The sequence below is a fragment of the Lithobates pipiens genome, unplaced genomic scaffold, assembly GCF_037356315.1.
Source record: "Lithobates pipiens isolate NorthernLeopardFrog02 unplaced genomic scaffold, aLitPip1_a1.2 Scaffold_23, whole genome shotgun sequence".
Taxonomy (NCBI): Eukaryota; Metazoa; Chordata; class Amphibia; order Anura; family Ranidae; genus Lithobates; species Lithobates pipiens.
This window is the reverse complement of record NW_027507785.1, coordinates 139886033-139911057: the sequence shown is the minus strand read 5'-3', so window position 1 is coordinate 139911057 and position 25025 is coordinate 139886033. Positions and strand designations below refer to the sequence as shown.

General features: G+C 43.9%; 1 protein-coding gene across 13 annotated transcripts in view; it reads left to right on the top strand.

Annotated features, from left to right (window-relative positions):
• Positions 1-25025, top strand: part of TNRC6B (trinucleotide repeat containing adaptor 6B) — a 1034757-nt gene that overhangs the window by 990763 nt on the left and 18969 nt on the right. For all 13 annotated transcript variants that reach the window (XM_077452437.1, XM_077452434.1, XM_077452436.1 and 10 more), the window contains 3 exons: positions 18371-18607; positions 19092-19162; positions 19270-19409. In XM_077452437.1, the coding sequence (XP_077308563.1) occupies positions 18371-18607; positions 19092-19162; positions 19270-19409 (448 nt within the window). The remainder of the gene's footprint in view (positions 1-18370; positions 18608-19091; positions 19163-19269; positions 19410-25025) is intronic.

The following is a 25025-nucleotide window of genomic DNA, read 5'->3' as shown; positions in this document are numbered from 1 at the left end:
TCCTTGGCTCTAGCCTGGTCCTGTCCCCCCGCGCACCTGTGTACTCATGGCGGGCAGCTGAAAATTTAGGCCACGACTCTTGCGACCTACTAGTCACACATGGCCACACCGGAGGGCCGAAGCTATGGGGGCTCTGAGGGAAACCCCCTTTTGGGGGGTTAAGACACTAGTAAATGGTGCCCTCCCCTGCCTCATCGGTCTTGACTGATCCTATGTCTGGCTCTGCCATCGTGGATGTGGCCCACCTTGCGGGGTGGCCACACTCCCTGTCCTGTCAGTTAGTGAGGTTGTTTCTCCACAACTGCAGTGGCGCACAAGAAGGTACTGGTTGTTTCCTTTATTACATCTGTGCAAGTAACTTTAAAGATGGAATATGCAGCTGCGGCAGATGTCCCAGTCCCCTTGGCATCCATAAACTGTCTCGCACGGCAAGAGCGTTCCCTTCTCCCTCCTGTTTTGGGATATTTGTTCGTAAAGCCTGGGAGTGTCCAAAGTGTCTGTGGTTCCAAAGACGCTTTGCTGTGAGGTACCCCTTCGTGGGGTCCTTCCTTAAGGAGTGGACTGTCTCTAGGGTGCGCAAGGCGACCATGATTCTGGGAGGAATCTCCGGCTGACATACCTGGAGGGGGAGCAGATTCCTTCTGCTTTCGCTGAGTTGGCGGACCAGTTGGTCTGGGGGCTGCAGTTTGTATGCGATGCCTCTTGGACGCAGTCGGTTTCTGCAGTGGTACTTAGACATGTATTGGGGCTTAAGTGTTGGTCTGCAGACTGAGCTTCTAAAAAAGCTTTGACTGGGTTACAATTTCAAGGCAAAATGTCCTAGTGTTCCAGCCTTGAACCCCGAAAAGGGTTTTTTCCTTCCAATTGGCATCTGTCACCATACTGTTGGCAGTTCTCTTTGGGGTTGTGCAAGCCCTGTTGCTTCAGGGTGTGCTTGTCCCGGTTCCAGTGGATACAGAATGGAGGTCATCCACACGGTGGTGGTGTCCCTTCATCATGGGGACTTCTGTCGACATCACGGAAGCTTATTTACACTCCAATATGTTCCCAACACCAACAATTCCTCCATTTTACTCTGGGAAAAGAGCATTTTCAGCTCACGGTGTTGCCTTTTGATCTTGCCTCCACCCCTCGCATACACACAAAGGTGTTGGCCCCAGTTCTGGTGTGGTTACGTAAGCGGGGGATTGTGGTCCTGGGCTGCTTGGACAATAATCTGTGAGCAGAGTACTCGGCTACTCGGAGGGGCGACATAGCTTGCTATACAGACCTCAGTTTTCAGTTGGCTTCTATACTACCTGAAGTCTGCTCCGGCTCCTTCCAGAAAATTGGATTATCTGGGCCTGACTCTGGTTTCATCTGAGGCCAGAGTATTTCTTCCTCTGGACAAACTCCAGAAGCTGCATGCTGCGTTTCAACTACTGTTATCTCGCAAGGGTCCTCCCTGCGGTCCTGCAAGTGGGTTTTGGGCCTGATGGTGTCTACCTTCGAGGCGGTTCCATTTGCACAGTTCCATACAATCTCTTTTCAAGTGAGATTCTGGTGTAAAGTGCCCAAGGTCTCTGGGCTATCTGATTCAGCTGAGCCAGAAAAGCGGGAGTCCATGGTTTGGTGGCTTTGCTTGCTGGAATTTCGGCAGGGCACATTTTTTCTTCCCTTGTGTTGGACAGTGGTCACCACCAATGCCAGTCTGTGCAGGTGGAGAGGAGTCCTGGGACTGGGTTCTGCTGAGGATTGTTAGACACTGGAGAATCCGGACTGCCGATCGATATCCTAATACTTCGAGTGATCAGAATATTGATGGATCATGGAGGTCGACTTTGGGGGCTCCGTGTACAGATCCAGTCAGACGATTCCACAGCGGTGATCCAGGGCAGAACAAAGAGTGTGTTGGCAGCCCTGAAAGTAGCCAGCATCCTCCTGTGGGCAGAACAGTTTGTTCCAGCCCTCTCCGCCATATGCATTCTAGGAGTGGAAAAATGGCAGGCGGTTGCTTCAGTCAGCTAGTGTTGGTCCACGGTGTGCACCCTTCACCAGGACATGTTTCATGGGATATGTCTTCCATGGGGCACTCCCGACCTGTTGGCGTCCCAGGTTAACGGAATGGTACTGAGGTTTCTGGCAAGGTCACATGCTCCTCTGGTGGACACTGCAGACGCTCTGGTGGACCCGTGAGGCCAGTATAGTCGGATCTATGCCTTCTCCTCCTCTCAAGATTCTGCCACGGCTTTTGCGCAGGATGGAGACTGAAGGGATTCTGGTCTGGTCATTCTAGTGGGCCACGGATGGTTTTGTCGGTCTTGGTACGATGATCTGGTGCGATTGGTTGCTGACGTCCCTTAGCGACTGCCTCTAGGGCCTATCTTTCATCCTGCTTTAATAGCTGGTTTTTAAAGGCTAGGAGGCCTCCTCTGGCAAAATTTACCACCGACATGGATAGCATACATATCCTATATCCGATCCGGGGGGGGGGGGGGGGTTAGCAGAACTTGGCCTTGAGTACCATCAAAGGTCAAAGGCCTTGATGGTTTTCTTTGGCGTCCCCTGGTCTCGCACTCCCTGGTGTATACACTCAATCCAGAGCTTCGACTTCTACCGCTGTGGGATCTACTCTTAGTGCATTCGGTTCCCTTTGAAAATATTCAGGAGGTTCTTCTGCTTGCTCTGTCCCAGAAGGTGGATTTTTTTAGTTGCTATCACCTCTGCTTCCTTTGAAAATATTCAGGAGGTTGTTCTGCTTGCTCTGTCCCAGAAGGTGGCATTTTTTGGTTGCCATCACCTCTTCTCGCAGAGTGTCGTTACTGTGTTACCATGTCATACTTCTTACCTGGTGATCCACAAAGATGAAGTGGTTCTTCACCCTTGTCCGTGGTTCCCTCCTCTGATTCCTTTTGATTAAGGACGTTGTATTGTCTTCTCTTTGTTCCAGGTCAAAATGTCCTAAGGGATTTACCTTGCGTGCCCTGGATGTGTTTGGGTGATTCGGGTGTATTAGGCAGTCACAGGGCCTTTTCGGAGAACAGACTTGCTGTGATCACGGACGAGCCAAAAAGGGGGCTGTCTGCTTCTTCTGCATCCTTTCTAGATTGCTCAGACAGACGATGGCTCTGGTCTATTCTATCAGGGGTTGTGTTCCTCCTTGCCCTGTTAGGGCACATTCTACTTGGCTGATTTATTGTTTGTCACTGCTTTGGGATGTCCCTGTGCTTCTGAATAAGGAAGTTCTGTGTCTGTCAATGAACGAATGAGAAAATAGGATTTTTGACTTGCTGTAAAATCAGTTTCTCTGAGTTCATTGACGACGCAACACCCACCCCTCTATGGAGTTTTTAATGCTTCTGGCACTGCTTATGACAAAACTGAAGGCCTATAGCAGAAAGGGGGTGTGTATATCACCTAGGACTGCCCATGGGCATAGCCAATTCTTTTCTTTTTTTTTCTGCCTAGTGTCCTACTCCTGTCGGGGGTGATATAACCTATGGTTCTGAATAAGGAAGCGCTGTGTCTGTCAAGGAACTCAGAGAAACAGATTTTACGGTAACTCAAAAATCCTATTTTAATGCATGCTAATAGTCTGCTAGCTTTGCTTGCTGTAGCTTGGCATTGCATGCTATTGCTGAGCTTATCTGCTGAGACCCCCAGATCTTTTTTCCATTCTGTATTTCCTCAAAGATTCTTCCCCTCGAGAGTAACATGCATTTATATTTTTAGCCCCCAAGTGCATTACTTTATATTTTTCAACATTAAACATTGCCATTTACATGGCATTTGCAGTACAGGGAAAAAAATGTTTAGCATTAGATCATTCTATGCTACCACTGTTTTTCCTACTATTTTTCAAATAAATAGAACAATTCTTGGAGTACCATTGCTTTTTGTGCTTTGCACTATGGCTTCAAGGCTTACTACTAAGGCACCAAAACCACCCCCAGGCGTTGGGAACTCCAGACATGCCTCCACATTGTCATCCTCTCTGGTGATACCTGACATGGCAAGCCAGGGTGAGTCATTGGAAGTAATTGGTGGTGCAACTTCTTGTCACACTTCAGCCCCTGTATACGTGACTGAAGATGCATTTTCCTCTGCCCTGTAGGACTTAGAAGTAAGATTGTGGCTTTAATCACATCCTCCATTAAAGGGCGTGCTAGATCCCTCTCTTTCACTCCAAACCCCTTACCAGGGGAACAGTGGGACAGAATGAGGTGGAAACAGTTGAAGTTTCAGCTTCACAAACTGAGGTACAAATCTTTACAGACATGGTTCGCTTCACTTTCATGCTACCCCTAACAGAGTCGGCCGAAAGTCTGGTTTCTTCTTTGCGTTCCTTGAAACCTTCACAACCAATGCATGTGTTTCGAGTCCACTCATTACTAGAGAAGCTTATTTATACCGAATGGGATCATCCGGATAAGCATTTTCTCCCTCCAAAGAGATTCTCAGTTCCCTATCCTATGAAGGAAAAATTCACCAAATAATGGAAAGCTCCAGCAGTAGATGCTGCGATTTCCAGTGTGAATAAAAGTTTAACTTGTCCAGTGGACAATGCACAAATGCTAAAAGTTCCAACAGATAAAAAGTTGGAATTCCTGTTAAAATCCTTTTTTTCTTTAGCAGGTACTGTTGCTCAGCCTGCAATTGCAGCTATAGGCATCTGTCAGTCCTTAAAAGACCAGTTCACAGAGGCCCTTTACTAGCTCCCTGCACAACAGGCCAATGAGTTGGCCGATTTACTAAAAGCATTATGTTTTGTCATAGATGCTATAAAGTATTCTATTCACCAGGCGTCTCGCCTTGCACTTGTGCTAGTAAACATGTGTAGGACCCTTTGGCTAAAGGGACGGTCTGCCGAAGCACCCTGCAAAAACCTACTGTCTAGTTTCCCATTTCATGGGGAGCGAATATTTGACATTGATTTGGATTAATACATCCAATTTCCAGTGGAAAAACTACTCTATACTTTCTTTTGACTGAAAAAAAAAAAAGTCCTTAATTTAAACTGATCGATTTTATTTCAAAGACCGCTTGCTACACATTCTTTAGTCCGGGATTTTATGCAAGGGGTGATGTGGATTAATCCACCAGTTAAATCACCTTTAACCCCTTGGGACTTGAATATAGTTTTGTCAGTGTTACAAAAACCGCCATTTGAATCATTACAGCATGTTCCCTGAGTCCTTCTGACTAGGAAGCTGATATTGTTGGTTGCTATATCCTTAGCAAGGAGGGTTTCAGAATTGGCTGCTCTTTCTTCTAAAGAGCCATATTTGATTATTCATGACGACAGAGTAGTGTTACGTCCTCGTCCGGGCTTTTTGCCAAAAGTGGTTTCAGGCTTTCATCTGAAGGAAGATATTGTCCTGCCATCGTTTTTTCCAAAAACCATGTTCCAGGAAAGAAAATCACTACATTGTCTTGATGTAGTGAGAGCAGTGAAAATCTTTTTAAAGAAAACTGCTCAGATTCGTAAGACTGATGTCTTATTTATTCTGCCAGAGAGTCCTAAAAAAGGACAGGCAGCGTCACAATCCACTGTTGCTAAGTGTATTTGGCAAGTTATAATTCAAACTTATGATTTAAGGGGTAAGATTCCCCCTATTCAAGTTAAGGCGCGCTCTACCAGAGCGGTTAGTGCTTCTTGGGCAGTGCGTCACCAGGCCTCCTTTGCTCACATCTGCAATGCCGCAACTTGGTTTTCGCTCCATACATTCCCAAAATGTTACCAACTGGATATAAGAAGGAATGAGGATATCTCCTTCAGGCGCAGTGTGCTGCAGGCAGCAGTATAAGTCATCAAGGTCTGGGGGTGCCCTACGGGTTGTGTCTCCCTCCCCTCAAGTAGAATTGCTATGGGACATCCCACTAAGTAAATACTTAAGGCTCTGTGTTCTATGATGTACGATAAAGAAAATAGGATTTTTATAACAGCTTACCGGTAAAATCCTTTTCTTTGAGTACATCATAGGACACAGAGGTCCCGCCCCTCTTATTTTATGGGGTTAAATATATTGCTTATATTGCTTGGCTACAAAAACTGAGGTACTCCTGGAAGGAGAAGGGCTTATATAGAGGAGTGAACTTACTGTATTGGATGTGCCAGTGTCAACACCTGAAGATAGCTATAACCCACTAAGTAAATACTTAAGGCTCTGTGTCCTATGATGTACTCCAAGAAAAGGATTTTACAGGTAAGCTGTTATAAAAATCCTATTTTTTGTAAAATCCCTATATCTATCCTGCTGTGACATTATCGCCCTGCTTATTTATGTGTCGTCCGCAAAAACTTTGACCTGTTTAACCCATCCTCTATACCATTTAGGAATAAATTGAACAGAATTGGTCCCAAGACAGCCTTGGCGTACCCCAATTACCACTCCAGATCAGACCAGTCTGAGTACATGTTATTTATCACTACCTTTTGGACGCACCCCTCTAATCAGTTTTCTATTCAAGAACAAACATTATGGTCTATGCGAACAGACCTCAGCTTGTAGATTAAGTATCTTTGGGGGACTGTATTGAATGCTTTTGCAAAGTCCAGATACACCTCATCCACATGCCTCCCCTATCTAGATGGCAGCTCACTTCCTTGTAGAATGTTAACAGATTAGTCTGGCAAGAATGACCCTTCATAAAACCATGCTGGTTACTACTAATGATACTGTTATCTTCAGCAAATGCTTGGATATAGTCCCTCATCATCCATTCCAATAATTTACCTACTGATGATGTTAGGCTGACTGACTTGTTGTTTCCAGGAATATGTATCTGCCCTTTTTTGAATATTGGTACCACATTGGCTTTCCTTCAATCAGCGAGTACCAATCCTGTCAGTATGTTGTCCACAAAGATTAGGAATAATGGTCTGGCTATAACCTGACTTCTTTAAGGACTTTCGGGTGTAAAGCCGCGTACACACGGGCGGACTGTCTGGCCAACTTAGTCCGTCGAAACACATTTCAGCGGATAGTCCGCTCGTGTGTGGGCTTCAGCGGACTTTTTCAGCGCGCAGTCTGGCGGACTAAGTATTTCGGAATTTCCGTAATACTGTCCGTCGTACTCGCATTTCGGCGGACAATCCGCCCGTGTGTATGCCAGTCCGCCGTACTTTTGAAATGAGCGGACTTTTCCCGCCCGGAGAAAAGTCCGCTCATTTCGAGCGGGTATCCAGGTAGGCGGGGCCCGCGAAGGAGACGTCGCTGGCCCCGCCGCCTGGTATGGACTTAAAGGGGAACCCCAACGCCGAAAAAAATCGGCGTGGGGGTCCCCCCCAAGTCCACAACAGACCCTTGTCCGAGCACGCTACCCGGCCGGCCAGGAAAGGGGGGCGAGCGAGCGCCCCCCCCCCCTCCTGAGCCGTACCAGGCCGCGTGCCCTCAACATGGGGGGGTGCCTTGGGGAAGGGGGGGGCCGCGCAGCCCCCCAACCCCAAAGCACCTTGTCCCCATGTTGATGAGGACAAGGGCCTCTTCCCGACAACCCTTTAATAAGGGGGCCCCCGGATACCGGCCCCCCACCCTATGTGAATGAGTATGGGGTACAATGTACCCCTACCCATTCACCTGTAAAATAAAAGTACAAAAAAAAACACAACACACGAGATAAAATACTTTATTGCACAGCTCCGGGGGTCTTCCGTCTTTGGGGGTCTTCTCGCCGGACTCCTCCGCTATCCAAGGCACCCCCCATGTTGAGGGCACGCGGCCTGGTACGGTTTAGGAGGGGGGGCGCTCGCTCGCCCCCCTTTCCTGGCCGGGTAGCGTGCTCTGACAAGGGTCTGTTGTGGACTTGGTGGGGACCCCCACGCCGTTTTTTTCCGGCGTTGGGGTTCCCCTTTAAGTCCATACCAGGCGGCGGGGCCAGCGACGTCTCCTTCGCGGGCCCCGCCTACCTGCAGAAATGAGCGGACTTTCCTCCGCGTGTGTGGGCGAGTCCGTTCATTTCAAAAGTAGGGCGGATAGTATGGCGGACTTAGTACGCCGTATTAGTCCGCTCAAAAAGTGGTGTGTGTGGTCAAGTCCGTTCATTCGAAAGTATGACGGACTGTCCGTCAGATTGTATGATGGACTAAGTAGGCCATACAGTCCGCCCGTGTGTACGCGGCTTAAGTCATCTGATTCCAGTGATTTATTTGTGTTAAGCTTATCTAGTCTTTCCTTGACTCCAGCCACAATAGTATATCCTGTGATGTGTTATTAACAATGCTGTCGTGGTCAGTATAACCATCCTTTTTCTGTGTAAAAACTGAGGAAAAGAAAACATTTAGTACAGTTGCCCTTCTCTGTGGCATCTCCTCCCTTCATCGTCTTTTATGTGGGAAATGTGCTCTGACCATCGCTTTTTTACTGTTTAATATATCTAAAAAAAGTCCTTGGATTTTTTTTTTACTTTCCTCATCTCTTGTTGTTTTTTTGCCACCCTGATTGTATTATTATGCTTCTTATTGCATTCCTTGTAGTGTTGGAATGCTGACAATACCTCCTCCACTGTATATTTTTTAAAGGCCATTTTTTTCTCTTCAATAACACTTTTTATGTTACAATTTAGCCACCCAGGTTTATTTACCCCCTTCCTGGCCTGAGTACTTTTTGCGATACGGCACTGCATTGTTTTAACTGACGATTGTGTGACGTTGCATCCAAACAAAATTGACGTCCTTTTTTTTCCTCAAAAATAGAGCTTTCTTTTGGTGGTATTTGATCACCTCTGTGTTTTTTAATTTTTGCGCTATAAACAAAAAAATGTCAATTTTGGAAAAAAAAAGCAATCTTTTTTACTCTTTGCTATAATAAATCCCCCCCCCCCCCAAAAATGATTTCTCAATTTAGACCGATACATACAGTATCTCACAAAAGTGAGTGCACCCCTCAAATTTTTGTAAATATTTTATTATATCTTTTCATTTGACAACACTGAAGAAATTACACTTTGCTACAATGTAAAATAGTGAGCATACAGCTTATATAACAGTGTAAATTTGCTGTCCCCTTAAAATAACTCAACACACAGCCATTAAATTCTAATCAAATTGGGCCCATTTAGCCATTTTCCCTCCCCAATGTCATGTGACTCGTTAGTGCTACAAGGTCTCAGGTGGGATAGCGGGTATGTTAAATGTGGTGTTATCGCTTTCACTCTCTTACTGGTCACTGGTGGTTCAACATGTTACCTCAATACAAAGAACTCTCTGAGGATCTGAAAAAAAAAGAATTATTGCTCTACATAAAGATGGCCTAGGCTATAAGAAGATTGCCAAAACCCTGAAACTGAGCTGCAGCATGATGGCCAAGACCATACAGCAGTTTAACAGGACAGGTTCTACTCAGAACAGATGTCGCCATGGTCGGCCAAAGAAGTTGAGTGCACATACTCAGTGCCATATCCAGAGGTTGTCTTTGGGAAATAGACGTATGAGTGCTACCAGCATTGCTGCAGAGGTTGAAGGGTTTGGAGGTCAGCCTGTCAGTGCTCAGATCATACACCGCACACTGCATCAAATTGGTCTGCATGGCTGTTGTCCCAGAAGAAAGACTCTTCTAAAGATGATGCACAAGAAAGCCCGCAGTTTGCTGAAGATAAGCAGATTAAGGACATGGATTACTGGAACCATGTCCTGTGGTCTGATGACACCAAGAGAAACTTATTTGGTTCAGATGGTGTCAAGTGTGTGTGACGGCAACCAGATGAGGAGTACAAAGACAAATGTGTCTTGCCTACGGTCAAGCATGGTAGTGGGAGTGCCATCATCTGGGAATGCATGAGTGCTGCTGGAACTGGGGAGCTACAGTTCATTACGGGAACCATGAATGCCAACATGTACTGTGATATAATAAAACAGAGCATGATCTCCTTCCTTGGGAGACAGGGCCGCAGGGCAGTATTCCAACATAACGACCCCAAACATACCTCCAAGACGGCCACTGCCTTGCTAAAGAAGCTGAAGGTAAAGGTGATGGACTGGCCAAGCATGTCTCCAGACCTAAACCCTATTGAGAATCTCTGGGACATTCATAAATGGAGGGTGGAGGAGCGCAAGGTCTCTAACATCCGCCAGCTCCGTGATGTCGTCATGGAGGAGTGGAAGAGGACTCCAGTGGTAACCTGTGAAGCTCTGGTGAACTCCATGCCCAACATGGCAGTGCTGTAAAATAGTGGTGGCCACACAAAATATTGACACTGTGGGCCAAATTTGGAAATTTTTCACTTAGGGGTGTACTCACTTCTGTTGCCAGCGGTTTAGACATTATTGGCTGTGTGTTGAGTTGAAATGATATAATAAAATATTTACAAAACTGTGAGGGGTGTACTCACTTTTGTGAGATACTGTATTCTACATGTTTTTGGTTAAAAAATAAGCATATATTGATTGGTTTGCACAAGTTATAGTGTCTACAAAATAGGGGATAGATTTATGGCATTTTTATTATAAAAAAAAAAAAATTTGTAGTAGTAATTGCGGCGATCTGCGATTTTTATTGTGACTGCGACATTATAGCGGACACAGTGGAGTATCATGGGTTGTCAGCACCCGGGGTAAGACAAGTAATTTGCGCCCCCTAATCTGCGGACTTTTAGCACTCCCCGAGTCCCTTCAAATACAATAGTACTGACCTACCTGATTCCTTTACTGACCACTATACTATACTCTCCACTACACTGAGAACTACACTGACCACTAAACTGTCCACTACACTACACTGACCACTATACTGTGCAGTACACTACACTGACCACTATACTGTCCACACCACTACACTAAACACTACACTGAACACTACACTAAACACTACACTACACTGGCCACCACACTATCCACTATACTGTCCACACCATTACACTGACCACTATACTGTCCACACCATTACACTGACCACTATACTGTCCACTACACGATACTGACTATACTACACAGTACACTACACTATACTGACTATACTACACAGTACACTACACTGCACAGACCACTATACTGTCCTGCCAACAGTCTTCCTATACTAACACTACATATACGGCCATGGTCACAGAGTACGAGGTGGGTGTGCGCCCACAATGCTGCAGTTTAAAGGGGACGTACCTGTACGCCCATTTGCCCAGTCGTGCCATTGTGCCAACGTACATAATCATGCACTGGTTGGCATGTGGTTAAGATGTTCCTAAAACATTCCCTTTTTTTTTTTCCCGTGTTCGATGTTTCTAGGATTTGGTCACAATTATTGTCTTGTAGTATTGAGTGCAGTTCAGAAAAGTTTGCCTGCTTGAAATTTAGAGTTCCTGTGCTACCCTCATGCCTCCTTTTCCTATGATTTATGCTAAATATGATCATCCTGTGATCGCTAGATCCCAAGTTGTCCCGAGTTGCCACATCTGAGATAAGACTTAGATTGTTCGTAATGAATAAATCTAGCAATGCATTCTTTCTAGTCGGGGAATCCAACAAATGGGGCACGAAGTTGTGAGCGAGCTGTCCCCTCTGCCGAGTCAATATCGGCATAATTGAAGTCCCCCATTATGATGACATTTCTGCCTTGCTGCCATTTCTAACTGTGATAGGAGGTCCAGCTCCTCCTCTTCCTTCAGGTTGGGGGGCCTGTAACCTAACCCCACTATTAATTTACCACTTCTTCTCTTTGGAGTTCTACCCACATGGATTCCGCCTCTCTTGTCCCATTCACAATGTCACTCCTCTACCATCCTTACATCGTTTTTGAAATGTAGACACACCCTTCTCCCTCTTCTACCTTCCCTGTCCTTCCGATACAAGGAATATCCCTAGATATTTGCCAGCCTGTCGTGTGAGCTGTCGGGTTTCTGTTATTCCCAAAAAGTCTACGTCGACCTCATGTAATAGTAGCTCCAGTTTCTCCATTTTTTTTTTTTAGCTAGGCTCCTGGCATTTGTGTATATGCCTCTCAGTGTTGTATGCGTGCCTATTAATTTCTCAGGATCTCTTCTTGGTTTTCCATTCATTCACTTTATGGTAATCTTTCTTCCCACTAGAGCTGCACCATCCCCGTTAAGGTGTAGCCCATCTTTACTAAAGAGCCAGTAACCGACTGAGAAGTCAGCCCAGTTCTCTAGGAACCCAAACCCCTCCTTCCTAATCCAGCTTGTCAGTCACTTGTTCAGTTCAGCTCCTGCTGCCCCTCTGGTATGGCTCGAGGCACAGGTAGTATTTCTATATTTTGAAGCACACAAAAAGGATATTTTTTTGTCTTATTGCGCCTACCTTAAAGAGGAAGTAAACTCTCCCACTGTGATGCTTCTTTTCATTTAGTCCATTATAATAAGTAATTATCAAACTATAGCTATTGTAATCCAGCCCAAATTGCATATTACTTACTGTTTAAAGAAACTTTAAAAAAAACTTGTTTCCAGGGGTTAGGCAGCATCATCTTAAGTATTGTTTTCTGAGTCCACAGTGGAGTGTATTTCTATCCTTACATTGAGCACTTCCTGTACTGTTAACTAAGCCTCCTTCTCAATCCAACGTTTCTATGGCAACCCTGCTTCCCTGTTCATAGCTGACTTGTTTTATTTCATAGTATTTACTTGTGTTGATTACCTAGTGTTTGCCTGTGTGAGTCCTATCCGCTTCAGCTGATAAGACTGCAGTACTGCTGTCCCACGCCCTGCTTTACACTGCATGTGATGTCACATGGTCACATGGGGTGTAGGAGGAAGCTCTGAGTGATTATGCAGCCTCCTGGGAGTTTAGTGTTGTGTGCCATAGGAAGTCCTGATAACATATAGATAAACACATAGAGAGTGTGCCGGAAATCAAGGGAGATCTGGGCATGCTCAGTGACGTCATTCTAGAACAAAAAGGATTACAACAATATTAAGCAAGTAAAATAAAATATGCGCAGGTACAATCTCAAAATTACGCTAAACACAGTACCTACACATTAATAGCGCTATAAAATTAAATGAGTATCATACATATATATGCACACTATAGGGAAAACAAAGAGTCCAAAGAATGGAAAAGTTCATAAAAAGGAGTGTTGTGATCCCAAAGCCCTTAGGTTTGATAGGAGAGTCTTCTCAAAGAATCCAAAGCACACCATGCATATAAACAGCCTCGTGCTCCGTGTGATCCCCCCTTTGCCAATGCACTTACCCCTAAGGGATTAATCTTAGGCGTTGTAAAAGGTTTTTACTGGGAAGTCTTCTTCCACTGCAATCATCAGCGCACCAAAGGCGTGTCCACCCAGGAACTTTTGCTTATACTCCACCCAGGATTCCACTAGGCTCTCCTGAAGTGTTCACGAACTGACAGGCAGAGGCCGATGAGACCCGGGATAACCACCGCTGACACTTAGACAATGGATAGCTGCATGGGTGTGTCTATGCAGCTATCAATGGTCTAATTGTCAGCGGTGGTTATCCTGGGTCTCATCGGCCTCTGCCTGTCCGTTCGTGAACACTACAGGAGGAGAGCAGTGAGAATTAACTGTTCGCGGCTGGATGATAATGATGATTTTAATGCAATGACTCAAGAATGTTTAAATGTAAGCAGTTTTTATAGTGTGTGGAGTGTGGTTTTTAAATAAACTGGTTTACACTATGGATTCTCTCTCTGTCTGTTTTTTCTGATTATGGTAATGAACTGACTGAGAGTCTAGTGGAATCCTGGGTGGAATATAAGCAAAAGTTCCTGGGTTCCTGATGATTGCAGTGCAAGAGGTCTTCCCAGTAAAAACATTTTACCACACCTAAGATTAATCGCTTAGGGGTAAGTGCATTGGCAAAGGGGATCACACGGAGCACGAGGCTGTTGTTTATATACATGGTGTGCTGCGGATTCTTTGAGAAGACTCTCCTATCAAACCTAAGGGCTTTGGGATCACAACACTCCCTTTTATGAACTTTTCCATTCTTTGGACTCTTTGTTTCCCCTATAGTGTGTATGTATATGTATATATATATATATATATATAATGTATGGTATTCATTTTATTTTTATAGCGCTGTTAATGTGTAGGTATAGTGTTTAGCAGAATTTTGAGATTGTACCTGCGCATATTTTATTATTTATGATTATTATAACAGCAGCTCTATACATAGAGAGAGATTTGTCCTTGTAGTGCAATTGGATCATTTTCACGACTTGATTGTGTGACTGATATTTTTTGATAATATTAAGCAAGTAAGGAGATATCTACAAGCAGTGTTCATTAGGGATATTTATGCTGATTTACATGGGACAAAGTTGTGGGGGAGTGTTTACAACCACTTTAAGGAAGAACTTCATTAAAACCAGCAACTGTTAAGACAATGAACACCTTTGTCAGGTCTATGTACAGCATAATCTATAGAGTGCATGAGTCAGGCATTGCATAGTAAGGGTGAATAAAGACATCAGTCCATCCAGTTCAACCTGGGTGAGTGTGGGTGAGTGTCTACAATTGTCCCTATCCCTGTGCATTCTGTCTCATTAAGATGCTCATCTATTATATCATTTATTTAAGGTACCCATATAGCACTGCCAATTTACGCAGCAATCCACACATACATTGCACACTCACATCAGTCCCACAATCCAAGGTCCCAAAATCACATTCATATACTAGGACCAATTTTGGACAGAAGCCAATTAACCTACCAGCATGTCTTTGGAATGTGGGAGGAAACCAGAGTGCCCAGAGGAAATCCACACAGACACAGGTAGAACATGCAAACTCCAGGCAGGTAGTGTCATGGTTGGGATTTGAACCAGCAACCCTTTTTACTGCTAGGCAGAAGTGCTACCCACTACACCACTGTGGCACCCAAACAAAACATCATATGGAGTGCAGCAGTTAGGATGAGCGCCATGTTCAATCAGAGTCCTTTCTTCAAAGTCCCCAGCATCCCCCCTCTAAATCAGAGTCCCCACTTACATCCATGTCCCTAGAGTTGCACCGTACATCCCACCCCTCTTCTAGGGGGCCTGTGCCCCCCATACATCCCAGCCCTCTTCCAGGGTGCCTTTTCCCCCATGTTTGTAGTTGGGGAAGATACACTGTTGCAGGAACATTGTTAAATTTATGTGGTATTGATACATTTTTTATTTCTGAATAGATACACACACTTGTTCACAGTGCTGTATTTTATACACACTTTTAAAGGAAAAGAGTTGCCTGGTCTGATGAATCACGTTGTCCTTTACATCTTGTGGATAGCTGAGTGTGTGTGCTTTTCTTACCTGGGAAGAGATGGTACCAGAATGCAGTGTGGGAAGAAAGCAAGCTGGTGGATGCAGTGTTGGTGCTTTGGGCAATGTTCTGTTGAGAAACCCAGGATCCTGCCTTTGATGTGGATGTTACTCTGATATGTGCCACCTGCCTGATGGCAGTGGCGTTTTTCAGCAGAATAATGCGCTCTGCCACTCTGCAAAAAATTATTCAAGAATGGTTTGAGACCAGCAATGAGAAGGATCTCTTCTTGAGCAGAGCCACTGCCCAAATTCTGCATCACGTTCCTCGTTTGTTGCCAAGCGACTCTTGCATTGCTCCTACAGCGAGGTGTTTCCCCTGTTAAGTTTTCTTGGAACCCCCTTCGGTTGGCCTTCAAGTAGATAAGAGGAATTTCAATGTACCTGTAAATTCCATATGCTAGAACAGTACAGGACACAGGTCCCCCCTCACAGCCGTGAGCTCTTTGCTTTGATGCTTAGTGATAGCTAATGCGCTTCTTGCTGCATTCCACAGACTGGGGAATCCAAAACACTGGAACATGAAAAGAGACACAAGGCACATAGACCTAGCGCATTATCCCCAACCAGATATATTTATTAGAATACAAAGGTAGGTATTATACTCAGAAACAAAGACTTGTTAAAAGCATGCCTTATTGGTCCTCCACATCAGTCCGTGAGACTGTCCACATTACATGAGACTACCTCTGTGGAGGTGTAGACTCACTAACGCATTTCTAGAAATCTCTCTTCCTCAGAGCCTAACAGTTGTCTATCTTGCCTGCTTATATGTGGTGTACTGGATCGATGGTACCAACCCCGGTGGTGTGCCCTGCCCACTAACCCATTTCCCAATGGCATGGAAAAAATTGATTAAAAAAAGATTTTTTCAACACCCCAAGGAAATTAGTTAGTCCATGCCCATGGAGCAAGCAGGGCACACAACATATAAGCAGGCAAGATAAACAAGCCTGTGAGGCAAATTTTTTACTGACTGGAATGGTACCAGCGGATTGGAATATACAATATAGCAGCAATATCTAAAGGGCCCAAAACACATCCCTGGAAAGTACAGACGAGTTAGCCTAACATCAATAGTATGCAAGCTCTTGCAGGGGATAATAAGGGACTATGTATACAAGATTTTAGTAATGAAAACGGTATTGTTAGCAGTAATCAGCATGGATTTATGAAGAATCGTTCTTCCCAAACCAATCTATTAACCTTCTATGAGGAGGTGAGTTGTCATCTAAATAAAGGAAGGTCTGTAGATGTGGTGTATCTGGATTTTGCAAAAGCATTTGACACAGTTCCCCATAAACGTTTACTGTTCAAAATAAGGTCCAAGGTCCGTTGGCGTGGACCATAGGATGAGTACATGGATTGAACCCTTGCTACAAGGGCGAGTTCAGAGGATGGTAATAAAGGGGGAATACTCAGAATGGTCAGGGGTGGGTAATGGTTTTGTTCTGGGACCAATCCTATTTAATTTGTTGATAAACGACCTGGAGGATGATTTAAACCGTTCAATCTCTGTATTTGCAGACGATACTATGCTAAGCAGGGCAATAATTTCTCTACATGATGTAGAAACCTTACAAGAAGATCTTAACAAATTAATGGGGTGGGCAACTACGTGGCAAATGAGGTTTAATGTAGAAAAATGTAAAATGATGCATTTAGTTGGCAAAAATATGAATGCAATCCAGAACCTCTGGGGGAATCTAGGTTGGAAAAGGACCTGGGGGTCCTAGCAGATGATAGGCTCAGCAATGGCATGCAATGCCAAGCTGCTGCTAACAAAGCAAACAGAATATTGGCATGCATTAAAATAGGTATTAACTCCAGGGATAAATCGATAATTCTCCCAATCTACAAGAATCTGGTCCGGCCTCACCTGGAGTATGCTGTCCAGTTCTGGGTACCAGTCCTCAGGAAGGATGTACTTTAAATGGAGTGAGTACAAAGAAGGGTAACAAAGCTAATAAATGGTCTGGAGGATATTAGTTATGAAAAAAGGTTGCGAGTACTGAACTTATTCTCTCTGGAGAAGAGAGAGGATATATAATTTCAATTTACAAATACCGTACTGGTGACCCCACAATAGGGATAAAACTTTTTTTGTGGAAGGCCACTCATTAAAATTAGAAGAAAAGAGGTTTAACCTTAAATTACATAGAGGGTTCTTTACTGTAAGAGCGGCAAGGATGTGTAATTCCCTTTTGCAGGTGGTGGTCTCAGCAGGGGCATTGATAGTTTCAAAGAAACTATTCGATTAGATTATACAAGGTAATACTGACATAATCACACACATAGGTTGGACTTGTGTCTCTTTTCAACCTCATCTACTATATAACTATGTAAGGCTCTGAGGAAGAGCAATTTTTCGAAACGCGCTAGAAAGTCTATTCCTCCACAGAGGTAATCTCATGGATTGATGTGGAGGACCAATAAAATATGCTTTTATACCTTATTAGCCTTAGCTTATGATACCTACCTTTGCATTCTAATATCTCTGGTTGATGATAATGCCTTTTTTATTATTATTATTTATTTAAAGAGGACCTCCAGGCTCCTGCAGAAAAAATTAAATCTGCAGCTACAAAAATTACAAATAATCAGCTATCGAGTACTGCCTCCACCATCTTCACAAAGGCAAACTTCCACTGAAGCCTTGCGGCTTCACAACGGGTTCCCTACTGCAAGAAGTGCGTTGCACTCTGTGAATGGGATGGCTGCGGGGGAAGGAGGAGGGGGCCCTGAACCAAACCAGGTACACCCCCCCCCCCCCCCCCCCAACTAAGGAGACAAACTGAGCTTTCCCGTTTGGATGAAGCTCTGCTTCAAATGGTACATTTTCTCAGTTTAGATATTTGACGTTTCTATTTTCCTTTGTTAGCTGTCTTGTTATGCTGATCAGTTGGCTTTATAACTTTGAGTCAATAACATAAAGTGTAAAGATCCATAAACTTAGAAAAACGCATGAACTCTTCTGTGTGTCTGTTCCAAGTCAGTAGCTTATATATATAAGCCAGAGGAGTGGCACATGGCAGGCAGCCAGCTAGTTCTTTTGTATTTTTATTTTGTTTTTGTTTTTTTCAGAAGGTTAGGTCAGGAATGGCAGTCTCCATGTTTCTCATTTGACAGGTTTCCTTAATTTTTCTTATGCTATTTTTATTTATTTTTTTAAACCAGCACTCTCAGCAAAGTTTGGGGACTATAAATCTACCTGGTCACCAGACCCCATTGGACACAATCCATCACATCACTCAAACAAGATGTGGAAGAACCAGATGTCCAGGAATAGCCCTGGGCTGCCTCGCCCCCCTCCGGGGCTCACCAACAATCCCAAAGCCACCAATTCTCCATGGAACAGCACAGCCCCTCGCTCTGTAAGAGGATGGGGTGGTCAGGACTCCAGGATCACATCTGGTAAATTGGGAAGGACCTGTGATGTTAGAGTAAATGTTTGTTTGTAGTCATTGCTTATTAGCCTGTGATATGAACCTGTACTGAGGAGAAAGCAGAATTAATAACCTCAATAATAAAATGTATCTCTTTATACCAATTGTAAAAGACCAGTGTTTTGCAAGCAGTGTCCATTATTGAAGCTTGGCTAGAGTTGTTCCTTATCCCCAAATATTAAAACAATTGCCTCCAACTGCTTGAAGCATTGATAACTATAACAAGATTATCCAATTTACTGTAAATTCTTAGTGTGAGTGGGCATAGAGGCACCATTCTTCAACTGTGAAATAGGATGGGTAATATTACTATAGATGTTACACTGTCAAATCTCATCCAAGCAACATGGTAAATATCCGTGCTTCAGCTACTTCTGTTAAATTGTGGTGGCTTTGATATTGAATATCTGGTTTTGAAAAATATACTGATTTAACAAGTTATTTATTTATAGGATCTACCTGGAGTGATGGCAGTTCTGTGCGTCCAAGTTACTGGCTGATCCTTCTTAATCTTACACCACAGGTATCTGCAGATAATCTGATTAATGCATGTTCAAAAATTGCAAATCATTGTCTATTTCAGGAGCTGGTAAATGGTTATGCTTTTTGGTGGTTTATTTCTTTTCCTAGATCGACGGTTCCACCCTCCGGACGATCTGCATGCAGCATGGCCCTCTCCTGACATTCCATCTCAACCTCACCCAGGGCACAGCTCTTATCCGATACAGCACCAAACAGGAGGCAGCCAAGGCCCAGAATGCCCTACACATGTGAGTCAGTAGAGCATGTAAATTAGTAATAGGAATGAAAGTAATTCCTAAAGGAAATACGTTTTTTTTATACATTTTCTTTATACTGTTCTGAAATAAAAATTGGTGGAGCCCTCTGTTCCTTTCTATACATTTTTGCAAGCCGAATGCTTTGGTGAAAAATGCCTGTTTACAGAACCGGATCGCAGACACACTGATAAGGACTCATTCTACCTCCCAACCAGCACTATATGGTTCCATATTGAAATTTGGTTAGAGACCATGGGAAGGGAAGGAAAAACACAGTTACATAGTTGGTAAGGCTGAAAAGACACCAGTCCATCCAGTTCAACTATGGTGTGTGAGTGTGCTTGTGTTTATGTCAATAGTAAATCATATATCCCTGTATGTTGTGATAGTTAAGGTGCCCATCTAATAGTTTTTCTTTTAAACTATCCATGCTCCCTGCTGATACCATTGCTTGTAGAAGAAAATCAAACCGCTTCTCTTCCAGTTTCAGTGACTGGCCATGTGTCTTTTTAAACTCGCTTTCACTTAAAAGTTTTTTCCCTGTGCTAAGTGACCAGTAAGATATTTGTACATTGCTATCATATCCCCTCTCAAGTGTCTCTTCTCCAGAGAGAATAAGTTCAATGCTTGTAGTCTTTCCCCATAGCTGAGATCCTCTAGTCCCTTTGTTAGATTTGTTGCTCTTCTCTGGACTCTCTCCAGTTCCAGCATATCCTTCTTGAGGACTGGTGCCCAGAACTGGACAGCATACTCAAGATGAGGCTGGACTAGAGTCTTGTAGAGTGGGAGAAGAATCTTTTTGTCTCTGGAGTGAATACCCTTTTTAATGCATGCTATTGTTCTATTGGCTTTGCTTGCAGCAGCTTGGCATTACAATGTCATTGCTGAGTCTGTCATCTACTAGGACTCCCAGGTCCTTTTCCATTCTAGATTCCCCCAGAGGTTCTCCCCCTAAGGAGAACTTGCATTCGTATTTTTAGCACCCACATGCATTACCTTAATTTTTTTCAACATTAGACCTCATTTGCCATGTAGCTGCCCAACCCATTATTTTATTTAGGTCTGCTTGTAAGGTTTCCACATCCTACACAGAAGTTATTGCCCTGCTTAAAGCGGAGCTCCACCCTAAAGTGGAACTTCCGCTCATTGGAACCCTCCTCCCCTCCGGTGCCACAATTGGCACCTTTCGGGGGGGGGGGGTGCAGATACCTGTATAGTACAGGTATTTGCACCCACTTTCGGCATAGATATCCGCAGAATCTGCGGGTATTTATGCCACTTCCTGCAGATCCCAGAGACAGCGGGGACCATCCTTATTGTGCAGCACGACTCGCGCATGCACAGTAGGGAACCGGGAAGTGAAGCCGCAAGGCTTCACTTCCTGACTCCCATACCGAAGATGGCGGCGGCAGCACCAAAGAGCTGATCGAGAGATCGGCTTGGGGTGCCAACATCGCGGGCGCGCTGGGCGGGTAAGTGTCCTTATTTTAAAAGTCAGCAGCTGCAGTATTTGTAGCTGCTGACTTTTAAAAACAAAAAACGGCAGAACTCCCGCTTTAACTTTGTATCATCCTCAAATATTGAGATTGAGCTATCTTTCCCATCCTCTATATCATTTATGAATAAGTTTAACAGAATTGGTTCCAGGATAGATCCTTGGGGGACCCCACTTACCATAGTTGCATACCCGCCCCTGTAGCCAGTTTTCAATCCAGGTACTCACCCCATGAACCATACCAACAGACCTCAGTTTGTAAAGTAAATGTTTGTGGGGAACTGTATCAACTGCCTTTGCAAAATCCAGATACACCACATCCACAGGCCTTCCTTTATCTAGATGGCAGCTCACTTCCTCATAGAATGATAATAGATTGGTCTGGCAAGAACAGTTATTCATGATTCCATTGTAATTGCTACTAATGATACTGTTTTCTTTACTAAAACCTTATCATCCCCTTCAATAGCTTGCAGACTATTGATTTTAGGCTAAGTGGCCTGTAGTTTCCAGGGATATATCTAGGCCCTTTTTAAAATATTGGTGCCACGTTCGCTTTTCTCCAATTAGCTGGTACCATTCCAGTCAGTGAACTGTCCATAAAAATTAGGAACAATGGTCTAGCCATCACCTGACTGAGTTCCTTAAGTAAGCCATCTGGTCCTGGTGACTTATTAATACGTTTTTCAAGTCTGTTTCTGATACTGACCTCTTCCATGAGGGTGCATTATGTGACGTTTTATTAACCACTTCAACCCCTGAAGGATTTACCCCCTTCCTGACCAGAGCATTTATCGCGATTCGGCACTGCGTCGCTTTAGCTGACAATTGCACGGTTGTGCGACGTTGTACCCAAACAAAATTGACATACCTTTTTCCCCACAAATAGAGATTCTTTTTGCTATAATAAATAACCCCCAAAAATATATAAAAAAAACTAATTTTTTCCTCAGTTTAGGCCAATATGTATTCTTCTACATATTTTTGGAAAAAAAAATCGCAATAAGCGTATATTGATTGGTTTGCGCAAAAGTTATAGCGTCTACAAAATAGGGGCTAGATTTATGGCATTTTTATTATTATTATTTTTTGTTTTCTAGTAATGATGGCGATCTGCGATTTTTATCGGGACTGCGACATTTGGCAGACACTTTTGACACTATTTTGGGACCATTGTCATTTATACATTAATCAGTGCTATAACTAGCCACTGATTACTGAATAAATGACACTGGCAGGGAAGGGGTTAAACACTAGGGGACGATCAAGGGGTTAAGTGTGTCCTAGGGAGTGATTCTAACTGTGTGGGAGATGGGCTACCACTGACATGACAGCGATCACTGCTCCCGATGACAGGGAGCAGTAGATCCCTGTCCTGTCTCTAGGCAGAACAGGGAAATGTCTTGTTTACATAGGCATCTCCCCGTTCTGCCTTTCCATCTTGTGATCACCGGCCGTCGGAGAACATAAAGTTTGCGCGGCACCCGCGGCCATCCTCTCGCGTGCCCTCAAAGCGGAAAATTCAAAGGGACGTACAGGTACGCCCATTTGCCTGTACGAGCCATTCTGCCAACGTATATATGTGTGTGTGGTGGTCGGCAAGTGGTTAACGTTCATACAGTCTTGGTTGCAACATCCCCCTTTTTCCTTTGTGAAAACTGAGAAGAGGAATGCATTTAAAATAGGGCTGTTACTGATTAAAATTTTTGTGTTCGATTAATTATTATAATTTTTTTTATCAGTTAATCGACTAATTTCGATTATAACGCACATACAGATCCAACCACTATTAGCTGATCTCCTTGCATTGCAACTCTGCATTAGTCAGTGGTAAATGTGGTATACACTATATACAATCACCCGACACTAGTTTCCACAATCCATAACTTAACGTCACAGTTCACACAAATACGTTTTAAATTCAAACTGTAGTACTAATGTAAGTAATTTTTTTTTCCACAGTAGCGTGACGATCCCTCTACCTCCGGTCTAACCAATCACTCTTACCTTATGGCATGGACCCCTGTGCAAACAGGTGGTCATGCAAGTGGGTTTCAAATGGGTTAACACGGACTATAAACTTCTCTCACGTCTCCTTAGATCTCAGCAAGGACGCCAGGTCATGGGTACATAAAAGATCTAAGTGCTCACCGCTTAAGTATAAGATTTAATTTTTGTGTTCAAATACAAACTACTTACATAAAGATGATACAGTGCCTTGCGAAAGTATTTGGCCCCCTTGAACTTTTCAACCTTTTGCCACATTTCAGGCTTCAAACATAAAGATATAAAATTTTTATTTTTTGTGAAGAATCACCAACAAGTGGGACACAATTGTGAAATGGAATGAAATCTATTGGATTTTGGAAACTTTTTTAACTAATAAAAAAATGAAAAGTGGGGCGTGCAAAATTATTCAGCCCCCTTTGCGTTAATACTTTGTAGAGCCACCTTTTGCTGCGATTACAGCTGCAAGTCGCTTGGGGTATGTCTCTATCAGTTTTGCACATCGAGAGACTGAAATTCTTGCCCATTCTTCCTTGCAAAACAGCTCGAGCTCAGTGAGGTTGGATGGAGAGCGTTTGTGAACAGCAGTTTTCAGCTCTTTCCACAGATTCTCGATTGGATTCAGGTCTGGACTTTGACTTGGCCATTCTAACACCTGGATACATTTATTTGTGAACCATTCCTTTGTAGATTTTGCAGTATGTTTGGGATCATTGTCTTGTTGGAAGATAAATCTCCGTCCCAGTTTCAGGTCTTTTGCAGACTCCAACAGGTTTTCATCCAGAATGGTCCTGTATTTGGCTGCATCCATCTTCCCCTCAATTTGAACCATCTTCCGGTCCCTGCTGAAGAAAAACAGGCCCAAACCATGATGCTGCCACCACCATGTTGACAGTGGGGATGGTGTGTTGAGGGTGATGAGCTGTGTTGCTTTTACGCCAAACATATCGTTTTGCATTGTGGGCAGAAAGTTCGATTTTGGTTTCATCTGACCAGAGCACCTTCTTCCACATGTTTGGTGTGTCTCCCAGGTGGCTTGTGGCAAACTTTAGACGAGACTTTTTATGGATATCTTTGAGAAATGTCTTTCTTCTTGCTACTCTTTCATAAAGGCCAGATTTGTGCAGTGTACGAATGATTGTTGTCCTATGGACAGACTCTCCCACCTCAGCTGTAGTTCTCTGCAGTTCATCCAGAGTGATCATGGGCCTCTTGGCTGCATCTCTGATCAGTTTAGAAAAGTTTAGAGGGACGGCCAGGTCTTGGTAGATTTGCAGTGGTCTGATACTACTTCCATTTCAAAATGATCGCTTGCACAGTGCTCCTTGGGATGTTTAAAGCTTGGGAAATCTTTTTGTATCCAAATCCGGTTTTAAACTTCTCCACAACAGTATTACGGACCTGCCTGGTGTGTTCCTTGGTCTTCATGATGCTCTCTGCGCTTTCAACAGAACCCTGAGACTATCACAGAGCAGGTGCATATATACAGAGACTTGATTACACACAGGTGGATTCTATTTATCACCATCAGTCATTTAGGACAACATTGGATCATTCAGAGATCCTCGCTGAACTTCTGGAGTGAGTTTGCTGCACTGAAAGTAAAGGGGCCGAATAATTTTGCACGCACCACTTTTCAGTTTTTTATTTGCTAAAAAAATTATTAAATATCCAATATATTTCGTTCCACTTCACAATTGTGTCCCACTTGTTGGTGATTCTTCACAAAAAATTTAAATTTGATATCTTTATGTTTGAAGCCTGAAATGTGGCAAAAGGTTGAAAAGTTCAAGGGGGCCGAATACTTTCGCAAGGCACTGTAAAAACACATGTAAAGCCGACAATCGTTTTAGTTCCGTAGGGCAGCAGCGGGTGATGTCATGCGAAGCTCCTCCCCACTTGGGGAAGGGGGGAGGAGACAATGTTCGTGACGTTACCGGATCTCCGATGGAACTCCCTGAAGACCTAGAAGCTGGCGGAGAGGTGAGTACGAATCCCCCATTATAATGACATTGCCCAGCCTTGCCACTATTCCAAGCTGTTATAGGAGGTCTGCCTCCCCCTCCTACCTCAGGTTAGGGGGGACTGTAGCATAGGCCACTATT